Here is an 18,109-nt window from a genome sequence, read left to right as displayed (position 1 = left end):
GACCCATAGAACATACGACACCCAGAGTGAACCATAATGTCAACTATGGACTTTGGGTGATTATGATGTGTCAGTGTAGGTTCATCAGTTGTAACAAATGTACTGCTCTAGCGGGGGATGTTGATGGGGGTGGCTATGTATGTGTTGGGGAGAGGGTATTTAGGAAATCTCTGTACCTCCTACTCAAATTTGCTGTGAACCTAAAACTACTTTTATTTTTTTAATTTTTATTATTATTATTTTTTGTGTGTGGTATGCGGGCCTCTCACTGTTGTGGCCTCTCCTGTTGCGGAGCACAGGCTCTGGACGCACAGGCTCAGCGGCCATGGCTCACGGGGCCCAGCTGCTCCACGGCATGTGGGATCTTCCCAGACCGGGGCACGAACCTGCGTCCCCTGCATCGGCAGGCGGACTCTCAACCACTGCGCCACCAGGGAAGCCCCCTAAAACTACTTTTAAAAAAATAGTCTTAGGTTTTTTTTTTTTTTAACTCAGGGATGAAAATATGAAACAAGGGATGAAAATATGAAACAATATGAAACAATCATACCAAATATGATTTGGTACAACATTCACATGTTATAAAATTATACAAATTGCAAAAAATAATTGTTGGCACTAGATGATAGATACATGGTGTTTCATTATAACTATTCATGGTGTGCATTATACTATTTTTCCTTGTGTTTGAAATAAAAACGTTTTTTTTTTTTTTTTTTTTTTTTTTTTTTTTTGCTTTACGCGGGCCTCTCACTGTTGTGGCCTCTCCCATTGCGGAGCACAGGCTCTGGACGCACAGGCTCAGCGGCCATGGCTCACGGGCCCAGCTGCTCCGCCGCATGTGGGATCTTCCCAGACCGGGGCACGAACCCGTGTCCCCTGCATCAGCAGGCGGACTCTCAACCACTGCGCCACCAGGGAAGCCCTAAAAACGTTTTTTGCAGACGTGAGTGGCTGAGCTGCAAAGGGCGGTACCCCTATCAGTTACCACATTTTAACAGGAGGCTGAAGTGGGATATCCAGTTCCCTCCTCGGTGTGCTGGCAGGCAGCCCGGCCCAGCAGAGGTGTCAGGAGCCCCCAGGAGCAGCTAGTATGGAGCCTCCTCTCCCCACACAATGGGGAGTCTGATCTGGCTGCAATCCCCAGCAATTCCACTTTCCCTGGGATTCCTCCCCAGCCGGCTAGGGGGTTGGGCTCCTCTTGGCTGAGGCTGGGGGAGGGGTGCCCCTCCCAGTCTGAGTGCCTTTATTACCACCCCTTTGCCAGAAGATGAAAGGAGCAGGACTGCCTGGGGAGTTAATCTTTAGCCTCCAAGCTGACCAGTTGCCAGGACACCCAGGAAATGAAAGTCATCAGAGACACACCCTGCAGGCAATAAGGAAATCTGGTGTTGGTCATGCCAATGACGGAAGCCCGGTTAGCACCAGCGGTAGTAGGGTCTGTCATCCACCTAGAATGGTACCTGCAAGGCCTCCGTTCAACATTTCTTTCCCTGGTTAATGCCTGAAATTCTACCATTAACACTGGACTGGCCCTCAGAGAGAACTCAACTTCCAAGATTTTGATTTTTCTTTCCCCGAGTTGAGAAGCTAATGAAAGCAATGGACCTTACCACCTGCACCAACAGGTTTGCTAACAATCTCAGGGGTTTCACGACCACTCACGCCATGAAGCCCATCCGTAGACACCAGGTTAAGAACCCTGGGCAGAGTTTACTGGTTCCAAAGATTTCCTTCCTTTGAAAGAATTATACCCCAGAGCTCTCTTTAAAATGCAAATGACCTTGGGAAGGTCTCAAAGACTAAACAGCCCCCATGAAAGAGTTTTTCCAAGCAGAGGCCAGAGATAGCCTAAGAGACTTTAACTGCAGGGCTGGGAAAAGGAGAGCCTGGGGGTGGGGAGGCTCCATGGGGGCTCACAGTTTTGCTTGGAACTGGAAGGGGAATGTATTGAGCCTAGAGTGCTAATAGCTAACTTCACGGAAGCGCTTATACGAACTTTGTGAATTAAGTGCTGCCAACATCCTCATTTTATGGGTGAGGAAACTGAGACTGGACATGCTACCCAGATAGTGGCAGAGCAGGAATTTTAACCCTCCATCAGCCTGAGATCAGGCAGCAGAGGCTCACCTTCACCTGCTCATTTGATCCTCACAACGAGGTATCCTTTTTTGATGGAAGAGGAAATTGAGGCAGTTCACTGAGGGCCACACAATGCCCTGTCTCCGCAGGAAACCCCTGTGCATCCTCTGTTCACCCTGGCTCACCCTGGACCGCTGAGGGCAGGCAGCCCTTCCTGGCCTGCTCCCTGGAGCTTGGAGAAGGGCTTGCCGAGAAGTCTGAAGCGAGCTCATGCCTGACCTGTCCTCACTGCCCCTAACTGTTTTCTAAGATGCTTTTTATTGAATTATCAGAGCGTAATGGAGGAGTCGATGAGAGCCGCCGTGGAGTTACAAGGCCAGAGCTTGCTGGGAGGAGGAAAGCAAAGCCCTAAAGTCTCCCTGGGCCGAGTGATGGTATAAAACATGAATTTTTACATAACTGAGGGGAAAAAAAATAAACGGACAAGCCGCTCCATGGGGGAAATACCTCTTTCTGTATTTCCATTTTCTTGCTTAATGCACTGTCCTGCAGGAGCCTCAGTGGGAAAGGAAATACTGGAGCCTTTTCCCTCAAAGTCTCCTGGTGGGATGAGGCAGAGAGAGAGAGCCAAGATGCAGAAATCCAAATGGCCTGGGCGTGTGGAGGGGACAGGTTGGGGGGTGGTGGCTGGGCTGAGCTGAAACAGTGTCTTGGTTCAAGACAGTGCGTCTCCTCTGGAGTTGAGAAAGTAGCCTCAATGGGCTCAGATTCACTTTTAGCTCTGGGTGAAATATTGTAAACGTGGTCTTCCCCATGAGCAAGGGGGGTGGTCCGTTCCAAAGAACAATCTCCACACCCAACACTTACTGAGCAGTTGCTACCAGGCAACAAGCACTCTGCTTAGTGATTTTCTTATATTAGTTCCTAAGGACCCATTTATACAGATGAAAATACTGACTTGCCCAAAGTCACACAGCTAGTGAGTGGCTGACTCCACACACTGTAGTGCTTTTGTTTGTTTGTTTGTTTCTTGTTATTGTATTTTTCCAGCTTTATTGTGATATAATTGACATATAACATTGTGTAAGTTTAAGGTGTACAAAATGTTGATTTGATACACATCTTGCAAAATGATTACTACCATAGTAACTAACACTTAGCTAACGCATACCTAACTCATAGCTAACACCCCCATCATATCACATAATTACCATTTCTTTTTACACGTGCTGTAGTTCTGATCATGATTCAAGGGTAAAGGGAAAGATGGTGTCCATTGCATGGGACATTGAAAGAGTTATTTGCAAATGAAAGGTTTGGGTGATCTCTAATGGATCTCTTCCAGTCAACATTAAAGGACAAATTGAAAACCGCAGCTCCAGCTGGCGATTTTGTGGGGTCACATGAGGTGAAGTTAATAGAATAGGGGCTCTGGAATCAGAGGGAGGTGGGTTCCAGTCCTCTATCACTTCCTACTGGCTTCAAATTCTTTATGCCTCAGTTGTCTGTCTATCAAATGGGAATAATAACACAGCTCTTGTGTTTTTGTTTTGTTTTTTCGGTACGCGGGCCTCTCACTGTTGTGGCCTCTCCCGTCGCGGAGCACAGGCTCCGGAGGCGCAGGCTCAGCGGCCATGGCTCACGGGCCCAGCCGCTCCGTGGCATGTGGGATCTTCCCGGACCGGGGCACGAACCCATGTCCCCTGCATCGGCAGGCGGACTCTCAACCACTGCACCACCAGGGAAGCCCTCTTGTGTTGTTTTGAGATGAGATTAAATGAGATGGTTAATGTCATGCTTAGCACAGAGCCTGGCACAGTAACTTTTTTTTTTTTTTTTTTTTTTCTTTTTGCGGTATGTGGGCCTCTCACTGCTGTGGCACAGTAACTTTTAATGCCTGGCACCTATTGTTAACTATTATTATCCCTCACCTCTGTATCGAGCTTTTGTGGTGCAGCAAACATTGGTCTTATTAATTGTATGACAACTTCACAACAACACAGGGAGGCTCGGTGATTATTATTCCCATCTGGAAGGTGGAGAAACAAGCTTTGAAGGGCGGGGGCGGGGGGCGGGGGGCGGGGTCCCGCCCAGTGAATTGATTTGCAGACTCACGAACCGATGGAGACCTGAAGTTAAAAAGAAGTAATTAAAGAGTAAAATCCTTTCTGGCCCCAGGTGTTAGTGAGCCACCGCAAGGCTGGTATTCAAACCTGATGGTAATAGGAATCATGGAGCCCTAACCCCTGCTCTGACTCTACAATCCGGTCACCGGGTCGGCATGAGGCTGGGGGGCGGGATCGGGGGCGGAGCGTCCGCCCAAGCCAGCGGAGGAAGCCCGAGGCCTTGCCGCGCCGCTCATTGGCTGCGGCCGGGCAGGTGCATCCTCAGCCAATCAGTGGTGCCGGAGGCGGGGCCGTCGAGGCTCACCTGGCTCCCGCGGCACTGCCCAGCTCAGTGGCGTCCGGAACCCCAAAGCACCTGTGAATTCGCGGAAGTCCTGCCAGACTCGAGCCTGGCCCAGCTCGGCCGGACCCTACTCGACCCCCGCCCGGCCCGCCATGGGCCCTCCGTGCCGCAGCCTCTCTGCGCTCCTGCTGCTGCTGCAGGTACGTTGGGTCCCCTGACTTTGCAGGAGACGCCCTCCGGACCCACCAACCGCACCCCGCACCCCGGCCCCCAGCCCCTTCCTCTCTTTCGTCGTCCCTTTCTCTCTCCTGTCATCCCCAGTCCCTCTTCTTCCAAGAAAGTTTGGGTACAAAGGGCCTGAATGGCCTGGAAACTGCGCCGCGCTCTGGATTCCACGGAGAAGGGAGCGGGTGAGGGTGAAGGGCGAGCGCGGCTTTGCCCACTGCCTCCCGCAAATGCCTGAGGTGGGGGGGCGCGCCTCACTGCAGCCTCCGGGGACCCGGGTGAGCTAAGGGCGGGCAGCGGAGGGCATGGAGTAGGGTGGGCGTCGGGGTATGGGATAGGGGAGCCCTGGTGCAAGTCCGGGGGGAGCCGGGAGTAGTGGGAACGACCTCTGAGGTAAGGAAAGGGGAACCAATAAAGAAGGCACCTGCCCTGTAAAGAAAGGGCGGTAAATAGGTATGGGGACGTCCCCGGCACAAGAAAGTAGGGTCAAAAGGGGTTGGAACGCCCCTCGGTCTGAGGAACTGGGCTTAAGAGTGGGAGCTCTCCCGGTGTAGGGAAAGTGGAATTTGGAAGCGTAAAGATGCCTCCAATGAAATTAAAAAGGAGACTGGAAGGAAAGGGGTGCTAGGTCTGGAGAAGGTGACCCAGTAGCCGCCTCTCCTGGGAAGTCCTGGGGGCTTGGCGGCCACAGGTTTCCGAATGAAAGAGTTTGGCGTGGCTGCCTGCCCGGGGGGGATGGGGATGGGCATGAGGGTGGGTCATTTCCACAGTCCTGGCGCCGGGAGCGAGGGAGGGGAGGCACTGTTGGTTTCGGTGTGGGCGGGAGGGGACCCTCTCAAGTCACCTGGGTTCCATATCTTTCTCCTACCCTAGGTCTCATCGTGGCTCTGCCAGGAGCCGGAGCTCTGCAATCCCGGCTTTGGCGCCGAGAGCTACACGTTCACCGTGCCCCGGCTGCACTTAGAGAGAGGCCGAGTCCTGGGCAGAGGTGAGGGCGCGCCGCAGTTGTCCCTGAGCGGGGTGGGGTGGGAGTGGGAAGGTCCGAGAAATTGCGCTCCCATGCCCCTGGGCTGCACTGGGCGAGCCCCTTCTTCCCTGGCTCAGGTGACACCCCTTTGTAATTTACACAGATGCAGGGATCTAAACTTTTGCCATGATAGAGCAGTTGGGGTTGAGGGGGCTATCTTGTATGGTTGACTTAGTTATGGGGGGCACTTATTAGAGGCCTTCAGTGTGTCTCATATTGTCCTGACCACTTTCTCTCTCTCTCTCTCTCTCTCTCTCTCTACATATATATATATATATATACATATACACACACACACATAATTTTTCCAGGGCTACTGATTTTTTTACTTTTTAAAATTTTTGGCTGCATTGGGTCTTCACTGCTACGCGAGGGCTCTTCTCTAGTTGCGGCGAGCGGGGGCTACTCTTTGTTGTGGTGCGTGGGCTTCTCATTGTCCTGGCTTCTCGTTGCAGAGCACGGGCTCTAGGCGCGCGGGCTTTAGTAGTTGTGGCACGTGGGCTCAGTAGTTGTGGCACGTGGGCTCAGTAGTTGTGGCACGTGGGCTCTAGAGCGCAGGCTCAGTAGCTGTGGTGCACCGGCTTAGTTGCTCCGCGGCCTGTGGGATCTTCCCGGGACAGGGCTCGAACCACTGTCCCCTGCATTGGCAGGTGGATTCTTAGCCACTGCACCACCAGGGAAGCCCATCCTGACCACTTTGAGACAGTCTATCATTTCAGGCTGCAAAAACCTGATGTGTGGGAAGAGGGTGGGGGTGGGTGGTAATTCCCATAGTACAGATGAGGAAATGCTCAGGAGGGTGGAGCCCACTTGCCCCAGGTTCAGCAGAGCAAGAATCTGAGCTAGGCTCTGACTCCTAGGCCCCGTTCTGCAACATCTCTGGGATGACTGAGGAGCCCTCTCTTAGTCACCAGACTGTGGCTTTTGCTCATAGAGATGAAAACATTTTGATACAGGTACCATTCCCCCAAGGAATAATGGTGTGTGTTTGTGTGTGTGTGTTTTTCAAAAACCTGGTAGCTCTGACTCAGGGAATGAAAACGGACACAGTGTGCCTCTGGGTCTTATCACTGTGATAATCAGGATTCTAGAGTTTGCTTTGTTTCACTTCACTGTTGCTCAGGAGTGAGAGCAAGGGAATGTTGGTTTCTCTTCTGGTTTCACCGATTCCCAGGTGCTTATTTCCTACCAAAGGACTTTCTCCTCCCTCTTGATTTCGTTGATAGGGCAAGTATCATAACAATAAAAGAAACACTTTTTGAAATGAGGAATCACCCACAATTCCCCTAAGGCAATTCACTGTTTATTCTTCCAGTCTTTGGCCATGTGAAAAATCTACAGCAATCATACTGTTGTCTGAAATTTTTTTTGAACTTTGAAAGTTGTTCCAACAGTAGGAGACTTTTTTTTTTTAAACAGAGAAGCTGAAGCTTGATTGATTAAACATATTTGTTTTTCTTTTTTTTTTTTTTTTTTTTTTTTTTTTTGCGGTACGCGGGCCTCTCACTGTTGTGGCCTCTCCCGTAGTGGAGCACAGGCTCCGGACGCGCAGGCTCAGCAGCCATGGCTCACGGGCCTGGCTGCTCCACGGCATGTGGGATCTTCCCAGACCGGGGCACGAACCCGTATCCCCAGCATTGGCAGGCGGACTCTCAACCACTGCGCCACCAGGGAAGCCCACATATTTGCTTTTCTGAGTCATGTCTGTGTTGTGTGTGGAGCTTTCTATTGGGTCAGAAAGGAAGTGTTGTCTGCCTGGTTTTGCAGTGGGTCCACCATTACTCGGCCAGTCTCTGCTTGATGTTCTGCTGGGCCCCCAGGAGTGATTGAGGAGATATAGGGATACTTCATCCCTGCCCCTGGTATTTCACACTCCAGCAGGTTGCTAAGAAATGTCCCAGGACCTGCTTAGAGAGCATTGTGGGACATGGGCACTTAGGTGGCAGAGTGTGGGTGCCCTGGGGTGTTCTGATGGGTATCAGTGGGCAGTGAAGTCTGGCTTCTGGGAGGAGGCAAAGTTGACTGAACCTTGAATTCGGGGCAAGGGTTAGAAATGGTGTGTGCATCTGTGTATGAGGTGTTACAACACAAGTGTTGGTCACTTTGTTTTCCTTCACCAAGGCATCTGGTAGCACCAAGGGTGGGTTAGTCTAGTTTTTATTCCCACCACCACCACCACCAAGCTTTTGTATCTGACCAGTAATAATATTATTACATGTTAATAATAACATAAATATTATTATTAATAGCCCCTCCTATTCGCTTTTGAACCAGACTCTGGGACAAGTGCTTCACATCTTTTACCTCATTGAACCTTGTGACGGTGGGTTCCATTGTTATTTCTATTTTGAGATGAGGAGACTGAAGCATAAGGCAATTTCTTGATCTGCTCAGGGAGCCACAGCCGGTCTTTCTCCCATTCTTTACGCTTCTCAATAATCTCAAAAAAAAAAAGAAAGAGGGTATTTGGGGAATTTGTGTCCATCGTGAAATAGGCATCATCTTCTCTATGTACCCTGGAGAGCAGAGGTGTTGATAGGGCAGGACCCTGAGGGGGGCTGGTGGTGATGGAGGTGGGCCAGACCTGGTGCGAAGTGGAAGGGGCCTATAGCTGGTAGTGTTGGTGGGAGAAGTATCCCCTGGAAGCCGCTTGTGTGGCTGGTTCCAGTCCCCTTTATGTCCACATACCCAGCCTCAATCAACAGATTTCCTGACATTTAATTTTTTTGGCCTTTTTGGACTATGGGGTCTCCTACCACTCCAATGTGGAATCAGATGAAAGTGCCCTTCTGGTAAAATCACATATGCGATCTCAGGGAACTGGCTTTGTGATTTAAAAAGGCAGCCAGGATTTAGGGAGGTGACCTCATTCTCTTGGGACAGTCCAGGAAGATGGAGGCATGCAACATTAGCACCAGGTTTAAACCTTGGCCCTGTGGGGAATTTGCTGCATGGGAGTCTGAGAACAAGGAGCCTATTGCGTTATGTCCACAGGTGGCTGAAGAGTGTCACAAATAGGGTTTTGATTAAACTTAGGGGATCTTGGGGTGGTTTTCTGGGGTCGTTCCTGTGCCCTGTGAGATGGCTAACCTCACAGTCTCACTCAGCTTTGTATTTATTCCTTTGATTTCTCTCTATGTTTTAGAATGGAGAATGTACAAACAAATGACACCAAAACCACAACTGGTTCTTTAGAGTTTCTGATTATTTTCTTTTTTTGTTTGTTTGTTTGTTTAAGCACAAACTGGTTTGAAAAACCCAGGCTGTTAGACAGTTTTCAATCTCAGGATAATACTTGTGCACTCAGCTTTCAGTTGATTGAGGGGTGGGAAAAAAAGCAGGCAGGCTTTCAAACCGATGGTTTCCTTGCTTTGCTTCCTCCTCCACCTGACCTTGGGCAAACAGGGCTTATATTTTGGGTTTGAGCTCTGATTGCTTGATGGATTGACCTTGCTCACAGGCGTCCAGCTGTAAGGATTAAATACACCCATTTCCTCCTCCTTCTAAAAGATGTGCTGAAAGGTGATGGAAACAGTATGCAGGCCCCCTAATTAAAGTAGGCTTTATTTATTTATTTATTTATCTATCTATTTATGTATTTAATGGCTGTGTTGGGTCTTTGTTGCTGCATGCAGGCTTTCTCTAGTTGCGGTGAGCGGGGGCTGCCCTGGGGGCTGCTCTTCCTTGCAGTGCGGGGACTTCTCACTGAGGTGGCTTCTCTTTAAAGTATTTTTTTGCTTTTTAAGTTTTTTTTTTTTTTCCTTGGCTGCACTGGGTCTTTGTTTCTGCACACGGGCTTTCTCTAGTTGCGGTGAGTGGGGGCTATTCTTCATAGCAGTGTGCGGGCTTCTCATTGCGGTGGCTTCTCCTGTTGCGGAGCACGGGCTCTAGGCGTGCGGGCTTCAGTAGTTGCGGCACGTGGGCTCAGTAGTTGTGGCACATGGGCTCAGTAGTTGCGGCACACGGGCTTAGTTGCTCCTTGGCATGTGGGATCCTCCCCGACCAGGGATCGAACCTGTGTCCCCTGCATTGGCAGGTGGATTCTCAACGACTGTGCCACCAAAGAAGTCCCTAAACTAGGCTTTAAAAAACAAATACAGAAGCCTGCTTTGGGGTCACCTTACGTCATAGGATCCCCACTCCCTCACCCCTCCAACTCCTAAACATCACTCCCTTGTTACATCTGTGTCAAGGGTTGGTGCAAATCTCCCTGGGGAAGGAGACTAATGAGTCATTCTCCTGCCCTTGACTTTGTGTCGCACAAGGAGTGGCAAAAAACTCCTGAGCCCTGCAAGGCCATCTAAGGAAGGCTGGCACCTACTGCTTCTGTATGGGGCCTCTAGACCTGCCTATCCCCTCTGCCAGGTGTTTATGGAAATCCCTGTTTGCTTTCTGGGGCTTTTATTGGGTGAGGCTTTTCCTCCGAAATGCTCCTTCTAAGCCTTCCAAGCGCAGCCCCAGATAAGCCAGATGCTGAAGCAATCAGCTCTCACATCTCCCAGAAGCCGCCCAAACCCAAAAATCCCTAAGAGACACCCATCACAATCCAGACTTTCTGGGTTTCCACTCTGTCTCAACCCCCATCTTCTTTCAGGGCTGTAGGCTCTCAAGGAAGGGAATGGGCTAGGGCTGGTCAGGATAGTTCCATGAGTATGAAACACCAGGTTTGAATTTCAGCTACTAGCTGTGTGACCTTGGGTAAATCACTTTGCTTCTATGAGCCTGTTTCCCGTCTGTAAAATTGGGGGGGTGGGGTGGGCAATAATACTTAGAGGTTTGTTGTGAGGATTAAATATGCATATTTGTTTATTCGTTTGGATTCTCTTGTCAACACACGAGTTGAGTTGAGTGCCTATTGAGTGTCAGCACTGGGCTGGACCCTGGGATTACAGTAATGAATAAAGCCGATGTGGGCTGAACATAAAGTGAGTGAGAAGGATGTTAAGGAAACAGGAAAGAGTCATTAAATGGTGGCTCATATTTCTTACGGACAGAGAAGGCACTCATATTATTTTCAACAAATGAATGAATGAATGAACATTTACTACCTCATACCTTGGCTTATTTTCTTCCTCTCAAACTGTGGCCTCGGGCCAGCGCTCAACGCTGATTGTAATTGGCAGGGAGAGCTGCGTCTGTTAGAACTTTCTAAGATGCTTGTGAAGGCTGCATGCCCAGCCAGTGGCTCTTGAAGCCAGACTATAGTGATAAGTGTGTCCCAGGGATACAGTGTACTTAGTGCTTCCCTCTGAAAGCCACGGAGGGCAGAGAGGGGAGACCTCAAACCCGATTCTGGAAATGGAAGAGCAGTTAGACATTTTAAAGTGTTTTTGTCTTTGGTCCATTTTAAAAAAATTGTGGTGTCTCTCTCTCCCTCCCTCTCCCCTCCCTCTCCCCTCCCTCTCCCCTCCCTCTCCCCTCCCTCTCCTCTCTTACTGTTGTAAGTTTTCCTTTTATATGCTTCAGCTTTTGCTTGTTACTGTTGGGAGCGTTTTAAGCCCCCTCTTTCTGCATTTTTCCTCTTCCCTTTCCTTCCTGTATCTACCTCGGTCCTCCACTCCCCCACCTCCCAAGGCCCAAGAACATTTAGAAGGTTCTTGAGTCAGACTGCCTAGATTGAAATCCAGGTAATGCCCGTTGCCAGCTGAGGGACATTGGCCAAGGACTTTCTAAGCCTTAGATTCCCCCTCTGTAAAATGGGCATAATAGTACCCATGTCACAGTGTGTATTAAGTGCCCAATGAATATTACATATTAAAGCCCCTGGAGTATTTGGTGCCTTCTGTTTGAGACTCTCCCTTGTTTTACCTTTGGTTCAAACGTTTCCCTGTGCTCTCTCCCACCCGGCAAACCAGCCAAACCAGTTTCCTCACTCTCCCTGTTTCTGTGTTAAAGCAAACACTGCTCTGCAAACAGCAAACAGTGACTAGACCAAAGTGCCCTTTGCTAGGAAAGGAAATGCTGCGGTGTTTTCTTGCTTGCCACTGTGCACTGTGCTTGGGAAGGGCTGGAGTGGGGTTGTCTGTGGACTTGCCCATGAATATTATTCAGAATTGGGGTGGGAGGAGTGGGTATGGTACAACTGGGTCCGGGTAGGGGGGTGCAGGAAATCAGGGTGACCTTGAACCTGGCAGCTTTGGCTTGGTTTTTAAACATTTCATAATACACATGGCTTAAGGGTGCCTGTCTTTTCCCCATTGCCAAAAAACGCTCCGCCCCGGCCTCTGAGACCATGGTTTACCCACATGGCTAAGCATCAAATCACCTGGAGCACTTCAAAAACCTCCTGAAAATTCACTGAGCTGCAGTCTCTGAAGGTGGGGTTCTGACATGGCATTTTTAAAAGCTCCCCAGGAGTCTGCTGCCACCTGATTCATCGTCCTGGACGACTCCAGTGGCGAGATCAGGAATGTTTGATGAATAAATACCCAGTGCCAGCCAGGGTGTGGACATCTGGTTGCCCATCCTGAGGCCAAGGATCCAAGGGCACCCTTGATCAGGGAGGGATAAGGCCGGTCGACCTGCCGTGCCGGTGAGGGAGAGCTCTGCGGGCGCAAATTAGAGCAGACGGGGTGGAGATGAGGGGGTGCCCAGAGAAGCAGCCAGTGCTGGGGGCCCTCAGGGAGATTCCAGAAATTCTCTGAGACCCCCCTTCCCTCAGTGGCTAATTCCAATATGCTGGAGAATGTCCCTGGGGTGGGAAAATATTCAGAGGATGCGAGGACTGCTCAGTTTTACCCCCTGGATCTTGGTGAATGAGAGGACATCCTTTGCTGGGAATAGAGGAGAAAGTCGGAGCAAGTTGGGGAAGGAAAATTTATTCTTGGTTAGGAAAGTGTTAAGTTTGAAGGACCCAGAAGTGGCATCATCATGAGGGTATTTGGGAATTTCAGGTCTGGAGCTTGAGAGAATAGCAGGCACCAGTTTCAGTAGGAATTTGTATAGGACAGTGGTCTTTTTTCCTTAGTCTTGTGTCAGTAGATGCAGAGGTTTTACAGGTTCCCCACACACTGGAGGAGAACGTAATGGAAGGGCTATGCTGAGAGTATTTATTTGGAGGCGGCCAACAAATAAAAATACAAGTATTTGTTTCTAACCAGTGTCAGGAGTGGGGCCTGCAAAAGTGGGTCCTCACAGACCTGACAGCTTGGTTAAGCCTCACGGTGGCCCAAGACGGGAACTGTCATTATCTCCTACAGACTCAGAAGTTGGACAACTTGTCTGAGGTCGCCCAGCCAGGTAGTGGCAGAGCTGGACTTCTGTCTTCTAAAACCCGTGCCCTTTCCCACGCCCTCGACTGCCTCTTTGCCAAACTGCATCTCCAGTGAAACTAATTCACCTTTCTAAGGCGAGTTCCTCCTGCCCTTTGGAAAAGAGGTCTTTACACCTTTTGCATCTTGCTACTTTTAATTGTGTTGCTAGAATTCAGGCTTTTTTTTTTTTTTTTTTTTTTTTTTACCTCTGAAGGACCTCTTTTGTCTTTCTCCTCTGAGCCATTTTCAGCCTCTGTCCCGTTTGACTTTCACTTCCTAAAAATGCTAGGTGAACTGCACTTCTTTTACTTTCTTCTTTTCGACTTTCTGAGTCTCTGAAAATGCAATAATACTGGCATTCAAGGTGGGTTGGGAGGGAACCTGTCCTAAACAAACTCATGTTCCAAGTGGGACCAGCTCAAGGTATGGGCACCAGGCAGAGGTCTGGCTGTGGATCTGTCCACACTGGGAATAGAGGGAGCGTGCCCAGATCCCTGTGAGCTCAGATGTTACTGCTGGGAACTTCTGGGGGCGGCCTGAAGAGTTGAACCTGTTCCCATGAGGAAAATCATAAATGGTGGCCAGCACAGGACCCCGTGGTTAACTGGCCAAGGTCTAGATAATAATTAATGGGCTTTGTAATTAGAAGAGCTTGTAACAATCCCCTTTCAGATTTATGATACCTGGGCAAGTTGAAGGCTAAGAAGAACACCTGTTTGTGTGGTTTGGCACTCAGACTCCCAGGAGAGTTTTCCCAAAAGACCTTTTTGAGTGTCTTCACCTCGATGTTGCAACAGCCTCCTTTCTGGTCTTCTTGCTTCCTCTGCCCCTCTGCCAACAGTCTTTTCTCCACTCAGCAGTCAGTGATGGTTTTTAAAATTTAAGTTAGAAAGCATCACTCCTACTCAAAATCTGCCAGTGGTTTCCCATTTCACACAGAACGAAAGCCAGTGTTTTCTATGACTTACAAGCCTTCCATGATCTGCTTCCCCGCCCACCTCCACCCCTTACCTCTTGTCCTGACTGTACTTAGAACACATCAGGCACATTTCTACCGCAGGGCCTTTGCACTGGCTATTACCTGTGTCAATAATAGTTTCCCCCTGCTACCTGCATGGCTCACTCCTTTATGTCTTCACGTCTCTGCTCAAGTGTCACCCTCTCAATGAGGTCTTTCTTGAACACCCTATTTGAGGCAATAACCCTTTCCCCCTTCTTTGCTTTGTTTTCCTCTGTAGCTCTTCTCACCATCTAACATGTATTTCACCTGTCTATTGTCTTTCTCCTCCCACTAGAACAAAAGCTCCAAGAGGGGGACTCCCCTGGTGGTCCAGTGGTTAAGACTCCATGCTCCCATTGCAGGGGGCCCAGGTTCGATCCCTGGTCAGGAAATTAGATCCCTCATGCTGCAACTAATATCCCACGTGTCGCAACTAAGACCCAACACAGCCAAATAAATAAGTAAATATTAAAAACATAAAGCAAACAACAGAAAAACTCCAGGAGGCCAGGGGCTTTTGTCTTGTTGAGTTCACGGGCTGTATTGCACCTGGAACTGTTCCTGGCCCATAGTAGGTGTCAGTAACTATTTGTTGAATGAAGGAATGAGGTTTCAGAGTGTATATATAGGTCTGTACATATCTTTTGCTTTTAGAAGTTATTCCACTGTGCCTTTTTCCAAAAAATAAAATGAGATCTAATTGACATATACTAGTTTCAGGTGTTGTTGTGCTTTCTGTTTTAAAGAAAAGAGGGAACTTTCTCAGTACCAGCCACAGAAAGGACACAAGGAGAAGGGGATGTTCTCAGGGCATGTGTCTCCACTTGGCACTCCCCAGTTTCTCTGAGCCCTGCACACTGCTGGTGTAACCTTACCTCATTGTCTTGTCACAAAACAGCTTGCAGTCTAGAGTGTAAAGGTCAGATGAGCCATTTCTGCCCCACACTTCTTGGTGTAAGGAAGCACCAGATCAAAATCTAAACAGAGATCTGAGCCGCCAGGGCCATCTGTTTGGTTTCCTATTGTCTGGTGACACCTTCCTTGAGCAAGGCTTCCAGATACACCCAACACCTTTCTCCTGGGTATCGGCAGCATCCTTCAGGCCCATTAATTGTTCAAGACCCAGTTTCCATTCTTCCAGTTTTTGGCAATGCGCAGGAACCTGAAGGGAGCTCGTAAAGAGACGCAAAAAACTCGGTGACAGTAATCTACGGCTAACTCAATCATCTCATGGCCAAGACAAAAATCTCACAGCTCCAAAATTCATCTGATCAATAAATATTCACTGAGAGAGTATTATAGGGTAGTATCTTATAAATCTTTATGTAAGATGCATCACTTCGCCTTCAGCAATATAATGCCTAATGGGAAGAGTTGCCAGATTGAACATCAAAACTACAGGATGCTTTATTTGCCTTCATATGGTTTGTATCAATCATTGCTCAAATTAAAGTGGCCACTATCTGCAAATGGAAAAAAAAAATACAGGATGCCCAGTTACATTTGAATTTCAGGTAAACAATGACTGATTTTTTAGTATCAGTATGTCCCATGCAATATTTGAGACATACTAAAAAAAATGTTTCATCATCTCTTCTTATCCTAAGCAACATTGTACAGATAGTACTAGTACGTACTATGTGTCCAGAACTCTTCCCAGATGCTATCTCTCTCCCTTACACCTCACAAAACCACTGAGAATTGACAGACCCTGAGTAGCTGCGTGAGAGAGTGCAGTTCACTAGGACAGGGAGTGGGAGAGCCTGGCCGCATGTTCAGTGGCTGTTGGACCCCAAAGTCTGTGCTCTTTACCGCAAGAAAAGCCAACTAACCAGATGGTCTGTGAGCAGCCAGGTGAAGGCGATGGATAGTTCCTGCTCTGAATGTCTCGGGGAGAGGAGTCCCTTGGGACAATGGAGACATTTGTTTGTTCAAGGAATAAATTTGCTGGGCACCTGCCTAGCACTGCGCTAGGTGTTGGGGATGTAACGGAACAAAAGACAAAATCCCTGTCCTCTTGGACTTCCTTCCCTTCTAATTGGAGGAGACAGGAGGAGACAATTGGATGGTGATCTATGGAAGGGAAAGAAAATACTGCAGGAAGGGTGATAAGAATTATGTGTGTTGGGGTGGAGGGATTTGGGGGCTGGAGGGATTGGAGAGAGGTTGTCACTGAGAAGAATGACATTTGTGTAAAGACCTGAAGAAGTGAGATGCTTGATTGGTAATTAGGATTGGGCTGTTTCTTGAGAGAGCTGGACTTCCCACATTCTTTAAGTCCATATTGGTGCCATTTAAAAAAATTAATTTATGGCTGCGCTGGGTCTTCATAGCTGCGCACAGGCTTTCTCTAGTTGTGGCGAGCAGGGGCTACTCTTCATTGCTGTGCACAGGCTTCTCATTGCTGTGGCTTCTCTTGTTGCAGAGCACGGGCTCCAGGCGCGTGGGCTTCAGTAGTTGCAGCACACGGGCTCAGTAGTTGTGGTGCGTGAGCCCTAGAGGGTGCTGGCTTCAGTAGTCGTGGTGTACGGGCTCAGTAGTTGTGGCACGTGGGCTCAGTAGTTGTGGCGCACAGGCTTAGTCGCTCCGTGGCACGTGGGATCTTCCCACACCAGGGATTGAACCCATGTCCCCTGCATTGGTGGACGGATTCTTAACCACTAGACCACCAGGGAAGTCCCTTGGTGCCATTTAAAGACAATACTCTGGGCAGGCATTTTTCTAGAATAAGCCTGAGAGCTAATTGTTACCACATCTCCTTTAAAGGGTATTGGATTCAAACCAGAATCCAGTGTTCTTTCCAAGCTACCCCTCCCCTTGGCCTGTTGCCCAAGAGGAGTATGGCTTTATGTCTAGTTTTCTTAACTTCCTCATGGCAGAGGGATGAGACTTCTCTGGCAGAATGTTTTTGGGGCGGCGTGGCCAAAGCGTTACATGATACCAGTGTCCCAGGACCTGCTAGTTAGAATGAAGCCTGGTTTCAGTATGAGGATTTTCAGACGGCAAACTTCTTCCCCCACAAATTCTTCATCACAGTTGTGTGGGAGTCTTTGAAAGGGAATGATTTGACCAACTTGTTTGTGGAAAAGTTGTGGCTTTTCCATAGAGAACGTCATCACTTGAGTCAGCTTGGGACAATAGCCTGGGCCCTATTGACAGGTGGGACGGGGCCCTGAATCACTGCCATCCTGGTGAAGTTATCAGTATCAGAGGTTGAATCAACTCTGTGACATCACCCTCTCATGGTCACAGGTACTTTAGGTGCCTGCTCTTACTCAGATCCCGGGAGATACTGGCCCTAGATCTTTGCACTCTTAACAAGAAGCCCGTGGTCTTGCAGGAATGACTGGGTTTAACAGCTGCTTGGTTAGGGTCATGTGGTTGGTTTCATTCCCACCCCACCTCCTGGGCTAGTAATCATGACTAAACTCTCTGGAGAAATGAGAATTTGTGGGTGTACTTCCTGTACCTTTTGCCTTTTCAAGTCTGCATTTATAAAGAAATGCTCATCTATGCCTTGCAGATGGGTGTTTCAGAGCTCGTCAGAGTCTTTGATTTTGAAACTTCCATGTAAATTGTGCTGATTTTTCTTTGGACTTTGGAATTTTTAGTTATGATTTCTCTTTCTTTCTATCTTTTTTGTTTTTTTTCCCCTGCTAATCCTCTTGCCTGAGCCGAGGGAGTACTTAAGACTTTGGGAATTAAATACCTGGGAAGGCTGTTCAGCCTAGGAAACTGTACATCACTTACCAGGTGTGAGGTTTTACTCCTAGTTTCAACAGAGATTTGATGTCAAGGTTGTAGCTTTAATCTTCAGCATTTATTTCTCTTTTAACCTGTGAAATGAAGGAATCAGCCTCCCTAAGCCTCCGAGAGTGAAGATGAATTGGGGAGGGTATTATGAGAAACAGGTTCGCCTGGCTTCAAATCCTGACTCAACTCTTGCCTTGAGTGACTTAACCTTTCTGTGCCTCAGTCCCCTCACTTGTAAAGAGGAGATAAAATTGTAGTTCCTATTTCACAGGGTTGTGATGAAAATTCAGTGAGTTAACGGACATAAAGTGCTTTCAGTGCCTGGCACATAGCAAACACTCTTTAAGTATTGAGTTTTTA

At 48.6% G+C, this 18,109-nt stretch overlaps 1 protein-coding gene across 2 annotated transcripts in view; it reads left to right on the top strand.

The window, feature by feature from the left end:
* CDH1 (cadherin 1) overlaps positions 1-18,109 on the top strand; it is a 92,817-nt gene that overhangs the window by 6,485 nt on the left and 68,223 nt on the right. The window contains exons 1-2 of one of the 2 annotated variants that reach the window (XM_081215236.1): positions 4,459-4,691; positions 5,590-5,704. The exons of the other annotated variant lie outside the window; for it this stretch is intronic. Coding sequence (XP_081071362.1) covers positions 4,644-4,691; positions 5,590-5,704 — 163 coding nt within the window. The 5' untranslated portion in view covers positions 4,459-4,643. Of the gene's footprint in view, positions 1-4,458; positions 4,692-5,589; positions 5,705-18,109 lie in introns of those variants that run through there. 2 annotated transcript variants of the gene reach the window in all.

This window comes from Mesoplodon bidens, assembly GCF_964165515.1.
Source record: "Mesoplodon bidens genome assembly, chromosome: 18".
In the NCBI taxonomy this organism is placed as follows: Eukaryota; Metazoa; Chordata; class Mammalia; order Artiodactyla; family Ziphiidae; genus Mesoplodon; species Mesoplodon bidens.
The sequence above is the reverse complement of the archived record's forward strand: the minus strand, read 5'-3'. Positions and strand labels throughout refer to the sequence as shown.